Consider the following 15274-nt stretch of genomic DNA (forward strand, 5'->3'; position numbering starts at 1 on the left):
TGGAAGGCTTTCCTTCTGCGCATGCGCCCCGCCATCTCGCTCCCTCGACCTAAACGGCTGTCGCCCCATTCTCCTCCGCAGCGCATGCGTCACGCTCTGCACCTAGGCGACGCGAGCGAAATTCTCGTCCCCGGCGCCGCGTGTCCTCGCGATACGTCCGCCCGCGACGCCATCCTGTCTGCCTCAGCTGCGTAGCTTGCTAGTCAGCCGCCCGTTAGGCGCGCTTCCTTGTTCTTTTGTGGGGGAGTCTCAGCCCTGCCGTTAGCGCCGACCGCCTGGGGAAGTGGGTGAGGTGTTGCCGGTGAGTGGGGTGGCGGGGGAGAGAGGTCGGGCAACTCCGTCGCCGATGCGCCGGGAAAGTACGAGCCGAGGTGGGCGGACCCGCCTTCTCGGCTCCCTGAGAAATTCAGCCTTGGGTCAGGTGGCGGGATAAACGGGGGAGGGAAGGGAAGGGTTAAGCGGTGGCTTCCGCGCGCGAGAGAGAGCGAGGGTTCTATTCTCTCCGTCCGCCATTTTGAATGTGGCGGTGATTTGGCGGGGGAAGGGGGGGGAAAGAGCGGAGGCGGCGCGCCAGGGAGGCGACTGGCTCGCCTGCCGGAGGCCGAGGTGCCCTTCAGCCTGGGGCTGGCGCTCGTGGCCCAACGGCTCGCCAGGAACGGCGACTTGGCAGCTAACAGCACTAGTGCAGCCAAGGGAGCGAGGGTAGGGACGACAGATCAACGGCATCCCGGGCCTGACAAAAAGAGGCACGGGAACGCCTTCCTTTGGCTGTTTTAACCGGCGGAGATTCACTCTTCCCCTCCCCCCCCCTTTCTGAGAGCGGGCATTCTTTGATCTGCCACGCCCCCTCTGCCCAAGGTAGTTCACGCCTGCGCGATGAGTCTGTGCGTGTCGGGCAAGGATTTGAGCGTAGTGTTGTAGCGCTGTTGATAGTTGGGGGGAGTTTCCTGTGCCGGCTCCCGCGCCCCCCGCCTCGCCATGCTCACTCATGACGAGATGTAAAGAGATTGACTGCTCAGCTGTTTGGGAAAGAGCCCCATTGTAGTCCTTGGGAATTACATCCGAGAAAACGCACGTAATAGCATTTAAGCTTGGGTAAGAGGTTAAATTTCATTCATCACTTAGATTAAATCAGAAAGTGCTAGTAAAACTAAGGCTAAATCGGTGCAACTTTGCAACCATCACAGTTAGTGGCAATACCGTACTGAAAGCCATTGTGATTTAAGATTCATAATAAGTGCAGGGGTGGCAGTTCTTCATTTTGTCTAACGCAACATATTTCTGTGTATCAGCCAAAATACACTTAGGTTGATTGTAAATGAGCCATTTGACCTAGGTCATTTCTACAGCTAATCTACTTTTGAAAACAGAAATAAGGTAAAGGATAGAGTAGGTAAAGTAATCGCTGTACAAGACACTTGAAATACATAGATGCTTACATGGACAGATTTTGAACATGTTCAAAAATGACAGTACTAAAGTCATTTATGTCAAGAAATCATGTCCTTTGGGTTCATACCTACATAGGTTCTGTTACAGTTTTGGGAAACATAGCTTCTTTCACTTAGTTTGGTTTTTATAGTGAATATTAATATATCTATAAAAGATGGTTCCAGGGCAATTAAAAAAAGTAATCCCTTTTTTCCCCAATGATACATATCTTTCATGCAGTGGGATTTTTTTACAATGGAAAGATTTCCAAATGTGCCACTAGATAACTTAGGCTGCAATTGGATGCACAGTTATATGGAAGTAAGTTCCACAGAACACACTGGGACTTATGAGTAAACATGCACAGGATCATACTGTTACTTTTCTCTAATTTAATTGCATTACTTTGATAAATAATATTTGGCTTAACTACTGTTAAGACTATGCAGAGGTCTTCAAGCAGAAAGTATTATTTTTTGTTGTCTGAAGAACTTTCTCAGCTTTAAAAACTTTCATACACTAGCATGCAAATGTTGTTCCATGAAATATTACCTTACATACTATTGTGCGGGATCATATGGCAATATATCAGTCATCTTGTTCTGTAAATCTGGTCAAATTTCTGTGTAGTTCAGAATCCTAGAATTAAAAATGAAAAGCAGACTAATGCCGGTAGGTGCTAAAAGAGGGAAATGCTTACTAGTGTTGTTTACTAGCATCTCCATTTTGCTCCTGTTTACCATATTGAAATATGGGCTCTCTGGCTTATTGTATCCAAATTCTAAAGTCTCTCTGCATGATTCAATCACTGTTCTGTCCCTAGGATAAAAGGAAATCTGCACAATTCTGTGCACTGCAGGTTATCTTAAAGCACATAGTGGAGGCTACAGGTTATAGTGGTGCTCTTCTTGACAGTATTACACTGTAGCAGCTTAGGTGGATTTTTAGGATTAGCCTGCAAGAGAACTTTTTGAGGGGAAAAACACTTGGAGTTTCATACTGGATGGTTGTGGTTGTTAAAGATAAAGCTCATCTTTCATCTTTTTCAAACAGGAAGCATAGGAAAGATGCACCCTTCTTTTCCAGAAGAGGTATAATCACTTCCAGACTACAAGATTGATGTTCTGACAGCTTAGACAGCAAGCATGACAACAACCATATGTTTGCATAGGAGTAAATTCCATTTAAAACAGTGGGATTTACACCTAAATAAACATACAAAGGATTGCACTGATGAGATCAGTAGATGTAAAACGCAAATGTACAATAGTCTGGGGGCAAAGGTATAGAATTTGGTGAACTAGAGTTATACCCTTTTCTGAAAAGGTAAGCCATGCACCAGGAAGAGAAGGAATAAACCAAACATTGTTAAGTACAGAGTGGGATTTTCATAAAATTTTGAGTTGGATAATTGGAACTTGCAACAAAATTTTGCAGTGCAGAGTGTTCCAGCCACTCTCTTCCACCCCCCAATTTTCCCTTCCCAGCAATTGGTCAGCATTCTATACACAGTTTATCTTCCCTGAGGTGGTGGTGGTGGCTTTGTACTTTTACAAACCTCAGGGTTTTCCTGAGGATACTAATGCCTCCCTTGGGTAGTGCCATTCTGGCTACATAAGGGCCAGCACTCATAACACTGAGAACACTGTTAGTTTATTTTTAATGTGATGTTAATTTTAAATGTATAAATACCTGCAAACTGCTTTGAGGTGGCAAAATTACCTGAACTGAAATATTTTAGTACAGAAAAACATGCAATAAAGTGCATATAGTGTAATCATAAAAATGTCTACTGAGAAGTGAGTCCCATTGAGTGTGGGAATGTTGAGGGTGGCAGGGGAGATATATTGTTTATTAATATCCTTCCTAACTTGCGCTAGCAAGTTTCTTCACTTAGCAGAGTCTTCACTTAGCAGAGTGCATTCCCTGTCTCACACAGCAGAAAGCTGGTTTCAAACTCGTGTGAGTTTCTTAAGACAATAAGCAATTCAATCTGGCTTGTCCAGATTGAGATATGTTCTAATATTCCTGGTAAGACCCCTTTTGAATCCCTCCTAAAAGAATAAAGACACCACAGTCTTATTCGTAAGAATTTGTAAAAAGTAGTTTTACTCATGATCAGGCAGAACACAGTGTGATCCCTGAAGGCAGGCTTTAGGCTTAAAGTTACAAACACGTACAGACAAGTTTACCCCATATGGGAGATAACCTGGGGAACTGCTGTGGCAGCCAGCAGTCCAGTCCAGGTGATGCAGGAAGCACGAACAGGAATGTCGAAAAGGGGAAGGTAGCAGCGTGACTTGGCCTTTTATCAGGTCTGGAGAGGTCATGCCCACATACTAGTCACATGCAAGGAAGGATGCTCCAGGCCAGGAAGCTTCAACTGGCTGGACCAAACATTCCCTTGCATGTCCACTCTAGCAAAACAAGGAATGTTGTACTTGACTGCTCCCAGTGGATTACATCCCACATTGAGTTCACTGTAGCTCCGTTAAGTAGTACAATATAGGATTGCAAACTTACTGCGGTTAAGACTGCAGTCCTGTCACTGAGACATATTTTTGAGTAGACTCATAAGCTTTACTTGAAAATTATTTTTATTGGAATACTTCTAAATATTTTAAGACATGACAATTCAGTATTATTTAGATTTTATTTAGGCCGGGGAAAACAAATATATTGAAAACAGTTAACTTACTAATTGTAGATTGCTTGAAGAAAAACATGTGCTTCCTAGGAGTAGCAGCTGGAAAAAGTTAACCACTGTTTTGATTTTAGAATTGACTCTTTTTTATATGCATTTCAAATTGACTTGTGTTTTGAAACAATGCATTTTTCAAAGTGGAAAACTTTCAACAGAAAAATATAGTAGTGGAAACCTTTTCTATTTAAAAGGGGAAAATTCCAGTTCACCTCACTAAGTACTTAAGCGTATTAGCATTGCGAGTCCTATACAGAACAGGACAACAGAGGATTGCGGGAAAGAAAGGGTTTGTAACCTAGGAGTACCAGTTCTTTTCTTCTGCTCCTCTGTGTTTATTTTTAGAAATATTTAAGCTATTAAACTTCTGTTGGTTTTTATAACTGATAGGCACTTTGCAGATCACTTGTTGAAAACCTGGGTAAGAAACACTGTAAGCAAATAATATATGACTCCAACGCCTAGGATTTGGAAACAGTAAAGTGCTCTCCCAACATAAAAAAATAAAATGTAATAGTGATAACTTATTTCTTTGAGCTGGTGCGAAAGAGCATGTTATTTTCAACTGTCCAAGAGTAGTGTCTCCAAGTCAGGAGTCTTCTGTTGTTTCAGAATGTTTTTCAGCACCTTTACCAAACTGGGACTGAGGTTTTATTCCTTTTGCTGCATTTACTTCTATAATACAGTATCAGCCAATTGGCTGAAGTGAATTTGAGTACTTACACCTAAACCCACCCCCAAGGATTCCTCTGTCTGTATAATATGCCCCATTGTGAGCAATTAAAAAATCTAGGGCTCACCTTGCTCTAATGAAAGATGCGAAAAAAACTGTTAACTGGTGCTATTGCTCAAACTTGTGAAGACTGAAGGCACTACCACTAGGAATACAGTCCTGAGCAAAAGCTCATTGAAGGGGTACTTGGTCATGGGTTCAAATAAAGGTCCCATAAAAATCTGTAAAGGGTATATTTAGCTGTCACATTAGAACAATCTTGTTGGAATAGTTAATAGGGATATTCTGCTCATTTTTTTCTCCATTCAAACTGAACCATGGTTTGTAATAGAATACTGAGCCCTGAAATAGATTTATGGGGAACCATGGAGTTGTATCTATCTGTTAGTGGAGATCTGGAGATCTATGTGTTCTGGCTATATGGGGCTTTTAGCTCTGTTCTCTCCTTGCTTCATTTTTTGATTGATTCAGCCTTTGGAAATCAGAAAACAGTGCAAGGAGAGACTCTAGGAAATAAGAGAAATGGAGGGCAGGATATGTATAGCCGTCTTCTTGGCCACTGCTTCTGCTGTGTAGAGGAGCTGGTGAATAATCTGTTGATATTGTGGGTCAGTTGAGGTGTGAAGAGGTTCAGAACCGATTGACTCGTGTGTGTCCATAATTCGTTGGATGGGTGTTTCCCAAAGAACCACTCCACTTTTATAGTGACCTTGTACTACAAGAAGAATTTTTTTAAAAGCAAGGTTCCCACTAGTTTGTGCTTTGTAGAACATATCTGTGCTGTCTTCCTGCTTCATCTGGCTATGTGAGGCTAGCCTATTTTATGCAGATCTGCTGTAGTTTCATTATCAGTTGGCCCTTGTATAGATTAAAAGTGATTTGTCCACCAGAAAAGAGAAACACCTAAATGACCAGTACAGGTCACTTCCTGACTGCTTGGTTATGGAAATTTAGCAGGAACCACTGCAGGGTTATTGCATAATTTCTGGCCAGACTTCATGTAGAATACTGTCAGGCTCATAAGTTATGCTCCGATGGGTATGGAGAGAGGAAGACATTTAGGGTTAAGCTAAAGACCCATTTGGCTGTGGTTAGGAGACTTCCAGTATTTGTTGAATCACTTGAAGCTTCCTGATGTGCAACTGACAGCTTTGTCTCTAAGGCTATCCCTGCCCCTGCACCTCTCTTGGTCTGGATACTGGGAACAAATGGAAGGATGAGTGTAATGTTAATTTACCACTTGGGAGGCATTTCCTGCTTGGGTTGAAAAAGAAATGCCTTTTTCTTATCCTTGGTCTCTCCTAGGAAGAATGTGTTCAAATGGGTCTCTAAACAGATTTTCACCTTCCAAGTGGCTATGTCAAACTTCAGTTTCAGATGCATAATCTCCTAATGTAGACAGAAAAGGAGACATAGTAAGTAATAGACGTGAAAAGTAATTGCAGAGAGTCTAAGAAGGCCTCTGCAGTGAATTCCTTAATGAAGGGTTTGGTTATCATGGGATGGGGAGATATGAATGTAACTGCCAGCCCATTGATGCATTAGAGAATGTTGTAACTGGGATGGCTGAGAAGGACACCTCATGGGACTTCCATGGGGCAATTGGTAAAGCAATTGGCGTCTGCTCTAGTAGGGCTGGTAAATTATCCCTCCCTAGGGTTGCTCCATTCCTTGCTCATTGATTGGTGAAAAAGGCTTGGGTTAGAAATGGGCATGCTTTCCTCTCTTGCTATGGGGAGCACATGAGATTTTTAGTTTCAGGCTTTTCTTCTTGTTCCTACTGCTGAAGATTTTAAGAAGCTTTTACTAAAGGACTGAGGAGGAACATCCAATTCACATAGGTGCTCCTGCCAGTACTTGATTGCAACATTCTCTTCCTCAATGATTTACTTTGTCAGATGCTGCAGAAGCAGAGCAGAGGTTGGGGCTGGATTTGAGGTGCACAGGAGCAAAAGGCTTGCTAGCTGCAGGACTTGCCCAGTTTGGAGGGGAATAGATTGTAGAAATTGTATTGCTGCTGGAACAGCTTTGGCTTCAGTAATAATGGCAGTTGTGATTTTGTCTGCCTTTGCACTGTCTTACCTTTGCTGAATCTTTTGCTGTGCTGCCTGTTGGGATATATCCTTAGCTAAGACCATCTTCCCCATGAAAGCATGAGGTTCTGAAATGGCACTTGCAGTGTGCCATTTGGCCTCCCTGTGCTTAAAAGAAGGAATTTCTTGCATGTCGTCTGAGACCTTCTGTGTGTGAGAGCGAGCAGACCCAATAATGCCCCTTTCCCTCTTTTTGAAAAGTTTTTTCCTCAGATGTGTACAATGGAGAATTCAGTTATTTGTTAGGAATTAGTCTTTTTTCAGGTAGTGGGGAGGAATGGGAGAAAACTTCTTACATTGGCTTCTGTAGGACTCCAGCCTTGCATCAGAGTCCTATCTGTTCTTAGGCAGGACTTGACTAAACTGGGGAAGATGTGCCTTCCTATAGTAGTAGAGTGAGTTTCAACCTAAATTAAATGGTTCTTCCCCATCAACTGGCAACTAATATAAACTTAAATTATTTTATAATCATTACAGCTTCTTAGTGAGTTGAACTACATCATTTTTGGAGAATTTATATTACATTTGAGGTTTTCATAGCATGCATCTCCCAAGTTGCATCATGAATGAGTCCCACTGTAGTAGTGTCCTTTCAGAATTTCCCCAAACATAAATGCATGTAGTTCCTAATTCCTGCCCTATTTACTAGTACTCCATTTTAAAATTAATTTTATTTATTAAAATATACCTTACCTTTTCACATTGAAAAAGTGTGCATGGCAGCTTTAAAGTCCTGTTAAAAATAAACCTTTGACTTGCCTCTCTACTTTGCTGTCATTCTGTCTTGCTGGTCATTCTATCTTGTGTACCACCACCCCACTCCACTTTCCTAGTTTACTGAATTTTATCATGTGCTCTTTAACCCCCATGCCATTCTTGCTTCCCATTCACTGCCTCTCTTAGTTGTCAGAACTCCTGATTCTGTGAATCTCTACAGGAATATTGCCTTGGCTCTTCTAGCTGGCATTGGAGGGAGATGTGGAAGTGGCTTGTGTGCTAACAGTGGAGAGAAGTGTGCATGTAGTAGTCCATATGCATTTTAGAAAATAGTTCAATGGCTTAACCAGCCTGCAGCACTATGAATTAAAGAATAGCATCGATTGCAATGATTGGTTATATGTACTGATTGGGCCAGTGCATGGCTGAGCTAATGTGAGAGATGTTGGGGAGTCATTTGCACTTTTCCAAGCAGTAGAATTTGTCTTCATAGATAGTGCATCTCTTTTGAGAACCTGAGGTATTGAGAGTAGATATGTGGCAGGCTGCATGAGCAGGTCATGCTAGTTGTACTGAATGAGTTCTAGACAACGGCAGTTGTAACTTACCATAGCATTATGCTTCAATCAATGTCTGAGCATGTTTCAAGATACTGCTAATGAATACAGTCCTGCTTAGGAAGGGGTGGGGGTGAATCATGATTCTCAAATGCTAAATTTGCTGTTTATGTTTTTTATGGTGTTTGATTTTAAACAGCAAAATGGACTGGGCTGGGAAACATAATGGTCCAAATGATTCATCTAGTGATGGAACAGTACGATTGCGTGGTCTGCCATTTGGCTGCAGCAAGGAGGAGATCGTTCAGTTCTTTCAAGGTAGCTCTAGTGTTAATGTCAAGTGACTTTCAGTGTTTCTATGTCTGCAAGATTGATATTTGAAATAGTTTAATTTATATTGACTATTTCAGGGGGGAGGGGGGAATCAGTTTAACATTTAGATTGCTAATTTTTGGTATTCTGTGTTAAAATACTACTAATCAAGAGATTGCATTGGCAGTGTAGGATATAAAATTTACCCATTTAGATACCTTGCTATGAATCAGAATTTGGAGTATGTAGTTATTACATCATGCAATATAGGAGGGCCTTTGTGATGTAGCTGTTGCTGTGTAGTCTGAACAAAGAGACAGTAATAGAATGTCTAAACCCATAAAGTTTAATGAAAGATCTTTAGCGTGTGTATTTGGGTTAGGTAGGGGAGGGGGAAGCTAAGCTATGTTCTTGCATTTGTGTAGATTTGCTTTAAGTATTTTCTACAGATGGGAATGTTTCAGACTTTAACACTCTTCCCCTTGATGGGGTTATTTGTCCTTGGGTTAAAGGGTTGGAAATCGTGCCAAATGGGATAACATTGACGCTGGACTACCAGGGGAGAAGCACAGGGGAGGCCTTCGTGCAGTTTGCTTCAAAGGAGATAGCAGAAAAAGCTCTGGGGAAACACAAGGAAAGAATAGGGCACAGGTGGGGATGGAGAGTTTGGGATGGTGTTATTCGGGGGGTTGGGGGTCAGTTTTGCTTTGGGGGGGTTGGGGAGCATAAAGTAACTGGCTATTTAAAAACAACAACCTTACAATCACCCTAAGTAACTTGGGAAGTATAGTAGATTTGGTGGGAGGGGGAAATGGTAATACTATGTAGATTGCTAAAATTAGGATATTTCATTTTTTGTGGAGGGTGTTCTATGATAGCCAGACATTTTTCAAAGAATTTATTACTGGGGCAGGGGGGGAGTGTGATTCAGAAATTTGTTGTATTTAAAATGCGGTTAGAATTCTTAGACAGTAAAATATATAACTTAAAATGCTTGCTTTTGCATTTACATTTCCTAAAATTTAAGTGACACTTGAAAAGACAGTGTACACTTTTATTGAAAGTGTATCTAGATATAGAATTCAGAGCATTTGTGCAACTTGATACTGTATTTTTTACCAGACATCACATATGTGTATTCTTACTTTTGTACATTGAAAATCTTTTTTTACTCAGATATATTGAGATCTTCAAAAGTAGTAAGAGTGAAATCCGAGGATTCTATGACCCACCACGAAGAATGATGGGACAGCGACCTGGACCCTATGATAGACCAATGGGAGGAAGAGGGGGTTATTATGGAGCTGGGCGTGGAAGTATGTATGACAGAATGCGTCGAGGAGGTGGTGGATATGACGGTGGTATGTGTATCTAATGACCACAGGCTCTTGTCATTTTCACGTTCCTGACGTTTTGTCAAGAAATACAGAAATGACAGTAATTATAATACATACCAAGTCTGAAATCTGGATACCTATCAGTTTTTTTACCAGCCGTGTGACTAAAGATTGAAAAGGTATGGAGAGGCATCTGAAATGAGATTTTAAATGTGGATGAAACTTGGTTTGCATGTCTTTGAGCCTGACAACTTTATAAATAGAAACTTGCTTATATATTTGATGTCAAGAGGTACTGATTATATGCACAGTGATAACAGCTGAATTTTAAAAAGACCGTTTCATGGTATGTCCACTTCTTAAATCTCACAGGATATGGTGGCTTTGATGAGTATGGTGGCTATAACAATTATGGCTATGGAAATGATGGCTATGATGACAGAATGAGAGATGGTAGAGGTAAGATTTACAGGTTTTATAGTATTGTTCCTCAACCATCAGGCCGTCTCACTGGCTCCCAAAGGCAAAGAAAAAAGAACCACTTTTTTATTGTTAAGTAGGGTATTTTTTAGAGCTGAGGGGTTGTTTTGAATTCCTCAGGTTATTTTGAATTTGGAGAAATACTGTGCACTGCTTTAAAATTGTCGGTCCCAGCATGTGAGTACAGTGGTACCTCGGTTTTCAAAAGTAATCTGTTCCGGGAGTCTGTTCGAGTTCCGAAACGTTCGAAAACTGAAAGCAGAAGCCTCAGTATGGAAGCCACGTTTCCTGTTCAACTTCTGAGGCGCATTCGAAAACCGAGGCATTTACTTCTGGGTTTTCAGCATTCGAGTTCCAAAATGTTTTGACTATGGAGGCATTCAAAACTGAGGTACCACTGTAGTTGGAAACCTACTGTTTTACATGTCAGAATGGGAAGGGGGGGTAATTATTTGGCATGGAAGGAACCAAAAAAGTCCTAGTGAAAGTTAAACCAGAGTAGGATATTTCTAGTGTATAACCTAGTACAATTTCAAGGGGGAGTAAACACATATTGGGAATGCATGTGCACAACTTTATTAAATCATACATTTACTGAATCTTTTGTGTTTTAGGAATGGGAGGCCACGGCTATGGTGGAGCAGGAGATGCTAGCTCAGGCTTTCATGGTGGTCACTTTGTTCACATGAGAGGACTGCCATTTCGAGCAACAGAAAACGATATTGCCAATGTAAGAATTGTAGATGAAAATTCCTGGTTGAAACAAAGATCTTAAGAGTTTAAGAATCTGGTCTGACTCTTTAACAATCAAAGTAGTTCACTGTTGCAGCAGTAACAGACGGGCTCAATTTTAAAGTAGTTCCTGAAGATATGATGAAATTACTGTAATGCTCTAATGGCTATTTTTTCAAAATAATTTATAGCAATTGAGATGCAATCAGGGTATGTTAATTTTTAAAAACCTTGGGTTTAATATAAATTATAGCAGCTGCAGCTGTAAATGATCTGAAATCTTCAAATGGGGAGAAAAATAACAGCTAAGCCGAATGTGGTCAGGGTGTACTAACAGATCACTTGATGACTTGCAGTAAATCAGCAAGTGTTTCTGACTGCTAACTGTTAAACAGTATCAACTGCAGTGACTATGTAGATTAGAAAAGATGGCAAATTATTTTTTAATGATAGTAGCTCAAAACAAATGAGTAAAAACTGATGGTTTGCATCATTAGTGTAAATGCAGGCAGGAGTGTGACATCCTGGATAAAGCATGTGAAATGGTCGTTATATGCTTAAGATAACTGTTGTTTCAATATGAGAAAGTTCCTGCAAGTGGTAACTTACTATTGCTCACTTTTAGTTTTTCTCACCATTGACACCTATAAGAGTTCACATTGACATTGGAGCAGATGGAAGAGCAACAGGAGAAGCAGATGTAGAATTTGTAACACACGAAGATGCAGTGACTGCCATGTTGAAAGATAAAAATCATATGCGTAAGTTATAGCAAACATTGGAGTAGTTGAAAGCTCAGGATTGCTGCCTTTGTAGTTCATTGAATATCCAAGCTGCTTGCATATTTTAGTTTAGTTTTAATTTCCACTTAACAGCTGATTTTTCAAAAAATCCAAGAAAGGAAGCAATCTTTCATGTTACATGAAATGCTAACATAGACCAGTGTTTCCCAACCGGTGTTCCGCGGCACACTAGTGTGCCGCGGAACGTTGCCTTGTGTTCCGTGGTTGGTGTGCCGTGGGAGGGAGGTGGGGCGGCGGCGGCGAGCACACGCGGGGTGGTGAGCGAGCTCCCTCCCACATCCCATCGCCGCTCGCTTCGGCCGGCCTACTGGAGGAAGGCGCGAAAACCTCGCGCATGCGCAGGCCTTCCGCCTGCGACAGCTCAGTAGGCCGGCCGAAGCGAGCGGCGATGGGATGTGGGAGGGAGCTCGCTCGCCGCCCCGCGTGTGCTCGCCGCCCGACTCGCCCGCCTCCCTCCCACGGCACACCAGCCTACCTCCGTGGGAGGGAGGCGGGCGAGTCGGGCGGCGAGAGGCGGGGCGGCGGTGGCGAGGAGAGGTCGCCCAGCGCGGGGCTCTCGCCGTCTGCCTGCCTGGCTGCCTGCGAGCTCGGCGGGCAGCGCTTCCGCCCGCAGCGCCCGCCTCGCGGCTCTCATTCCCTGCCCCTGCCAAAGCTCACCCAGCCAAGCCGCGCTCTCCTTCCTGCCTCGCTTTGCTGCCTCCTCCCCCCCCCACCCCCAAAGCTTGGAGGTTCCCCGGCAGGAAGGAGGGAACTTAATCCTCTCCAAGGGCTGCGGAAAACAGACATGCAAATGGGGGCTTGCCAGCTCTTCAAGCGCCGCCGGCTTTCTTCGGGAATTACCGCCCGCCGAGCCCGGTAACGCTGACAGGCCGAGCCGCTTGGCAGCGCAGCCGGCAGAGTGTGGGAAAGGGCGGCCGCCACGCGCAGGGCAAGGCGAGACTCGACGGGGAGGACACCGGCAGCAGCGCCCCCCCCCCCAGAAACCCGCTCCGGGCAGGTAATTCACAGAGAGTGGACAGAAGGAAGCCTTAAAGGGCTTCAGCCTCCCAGAGTGGCGGGGAATAATAATAATAATGATAATAATAAAATTGACAGGGGGTGTTTTTCTAGGTGAGGGGGTGGGGACTGTAATAACAAAAAAATCAGCTCTATATCAACCGCTGTTTTGCAATGAGGAATTGCAAATAAGGAAGATCAAAAGGAGAATGTTTTTTTGGGGGGGACTCTCTTCCTCTTCCTCCTCCTCCTCTCGTTCTTGCTCCTCTTCCTGGCAAAAGGGCTGCTGAGACCCCTTCTCTCTTGGGTGCCGGTGGGTGCTGTGACGTTGACGCTGCTGTGGCAAGTGCCTTTACTTAGCAGAGTGCATTCCCCTTTACACAGGAGGGGAGGGGAAAAAATTGAAACTTACACTTTCGTGCGTCCCTCCCGGCGCGACGCTGCGCGGTGACGTCACGGGGCTGTAATGGTGGTGTGCCTCGAGATTTTTTTCATCAAACAAGTGTGCCTTTGCCCAAAAAAGGTTGGGAAACACTGACATAGACAATCCAGTATCACTTCTTTTAGGATTAGCATGCCTGAGCTTTACATGTCTTAAGAAAGTTGTTTAAAAGATTTGATTACATCAGAGTTTTTAAAGAAGTCTATACTTGCAAGTATTGAACAAGTTGTTCACGGAGCCACATCTGCTGACCTTTCAACCCTTTCTTGAGTATCCATTAGTATGGAAAGGTGCTATAGTCTATTCAGTGTGCCAGGCAGAAAGCACTTTGTAAATTACTCCCTTGCTGCATGTACATAATTATGAATCCACATTAATTACCTTTTCAGTTATCGGTGTTTATTTCTTTTGTTTGTTTGTTTGTTTTAAAGAACATCGATACATTGAGCTGTTCCTTAATTCAACTGCTGGAGGTGGTTCTGGAATGGGAGGTTACGGCAGAGATGGAATGGGTATGCTTGATTTTACATTTTTAATTCAAACTTAAAAGTTATCTAGCCTCTGGATATTCTAACCACAGTGAACATTGTTTTCTAGATCAAGTTGGTTATGGTTCTGTTGGAAGAATGGGAATGGGCAGCAGTTACAGCGGAGGATATGGTACTCCTGATGGCTTGGGTGGCTATGGTAAGTCTTAAGTAGGTTGGCAAATGGTTTCTTTTTATAATGCGAAGGTTCATTGTCTTATAAAGTATTTGTTAACACGGGAACAAGAATGCTGTATCGTTTGCATGCACAGAAACGAGAAAGAGTTGCATGCTAATGATGAAGTTCGTGTGTATTTCATTTTAAACAAATGTGGGGTAACTATTGTTACTTTCTAGGTCGTGGCAGTGGAAATAGCGGTGGATACTATGGACAAGGCAACATGGGAGGCGGTGGATGGCGTGGAATGTATTGAAGAATGGCATTGTGTCTGTGAAATATATTGGAAGGAAACAGTACCTGGTCTACTAGACTTTCTTACAAAACTTAATTTCTTTTGTATTGAAAACTTTATAATGACTGAAGGAATGTGTTTTCCCATTATTTGGTAAGCAACAGATTGTGATGGGGAAATCTGTGTTCTGTAGGTTTTATTTGTTGCATACTCTGACTTTAAATAAATTTTTTATATTCAAACCACTGATGTTGATACTTTTTATACTAGCTGCTCCTAAAGGTATGTTCCATATTCCAAAAGTGTTCATTTAAGATACTTGGTTCATTAAAGCAGTTATGCTGTAGGTTCTCTTACTGATGTAAAATAAAACCACCATCAAACTGGTACTAGTACATTTGTTGAGATTTGAAATGAAAGCATAGGGTAACTTCTTTTAATTAATCTGATACAATCCCCTTGTCAGTGAAGACTTCCCTTACCAGAATGTCCCAAGACTGTGCTGGGCATGAAGGCCATGAGTTGAGGAATGACCTAATGCACAACTGCTATATAAAAACCCAGTTGATGTATGCATGTCACAAATCTCACCCTTAAAGTATATTAGTCTTTATACTCCTCTCCTTGGCAATCACATTTTTTGATGAGTGAACAAGAGAGTATTATTTTAGTAACATCCATAGAGAACTAGGCAACTATTTAATTTCCTAGAAATCTTAAAAGGCTACTCCTCTGGCTGAAGGCTCCTGTTTAAGGACTAAGAAACTTGCCCAGCAGTCAGACATAGAGACCTTGGCAAATTATGAGATTACACAAATATGTAGTCCTCTTACTGTGCATTAACATGTAAGATTTTTGGATTAATTACTGTTAAGACACTTTAAAGCATTCTCTGTGTATCAGGAAAGGGTACTAAATATTCAAGTTTTCTTCATTTCAACTGCTTGTCCTCCAAATTCTTCCCAATAATTTGTCAAATGTGATTATTGAAAGTTTGTTG

At 42.4% G+C, this 15274-nt stretch overlaps 1 protein-coding gene and 1 long non-coding RNA gene across 10 annotated transcripts; both read left to right on the top strand.

Moving 5' to 3' along the window:
• Positions 1 to 86: 86 nt before the first annotated feature.
• HNRNPH3 (heterogeneous nuclear ribonucleoprotein H3) lies at positions 87 to 14516 on the top strand. 9 transcript variants are annotated; one of them, XM_081862993.1, is made up of 10 exons: positions 159 to 301; positions 8432 to 8550; positions 9057 to 9195; positions 9721 to 9905; positions 10254 to 10340; positions 10976 to 11091; positions 11719 to 11854; positions 13766 to 13846; positions 13932 to 14021; positions 14219 to 14516. In XM_081862993.1, exons 2-10 carry the CDS (start codon positions 8436 to 8438, stop codon positions 14293 to 14295), a joined length of 1026 nt encoding a protein of 341 aa, XP_081719119.1. In that variant the 5' UTR covers positions 159 to 301; positions 8432 to 8435; the 3' UTR covers positions 14296 to 14516. The 9 variants fall into 9 exon arrangements, with proteins under 9 accessions (XP_081719124.1, XP_081719122.1, XP_081719119.1 ...); XM_081862994.1 differs by having other exon boundaries at positions 162 to 301; positions 9721 to 9860; XM_081862995.1 differs by lacking the exon at positions 10254 to 10340 and having other exon boundaries at positions 9721 to 9860.
• On the top strand, positions 12028 to 13313 carry LOC309342503. Its single transcript, XR_014156867.1, has 2 exons — positions 12028 to 12103; positions 12383 to 13313. It is a non-coding gene; the product is annotated as an uncharacterized lncRNA (long non-coding RNA).
• Positions 14517 to 15274: the final 758 nt, after the last annotated feature.

Source organism: Podarcis erhardii (assembly GCF_964252035.2).
Source record: "Podarcis erhardii genome assembly, chromosome: 5".
NCBI lineage: Eukaryota > Metazoa > Chordata > Lepidosauria > Squamata > Lacertidae > Podarcis > Podarcis erhardii.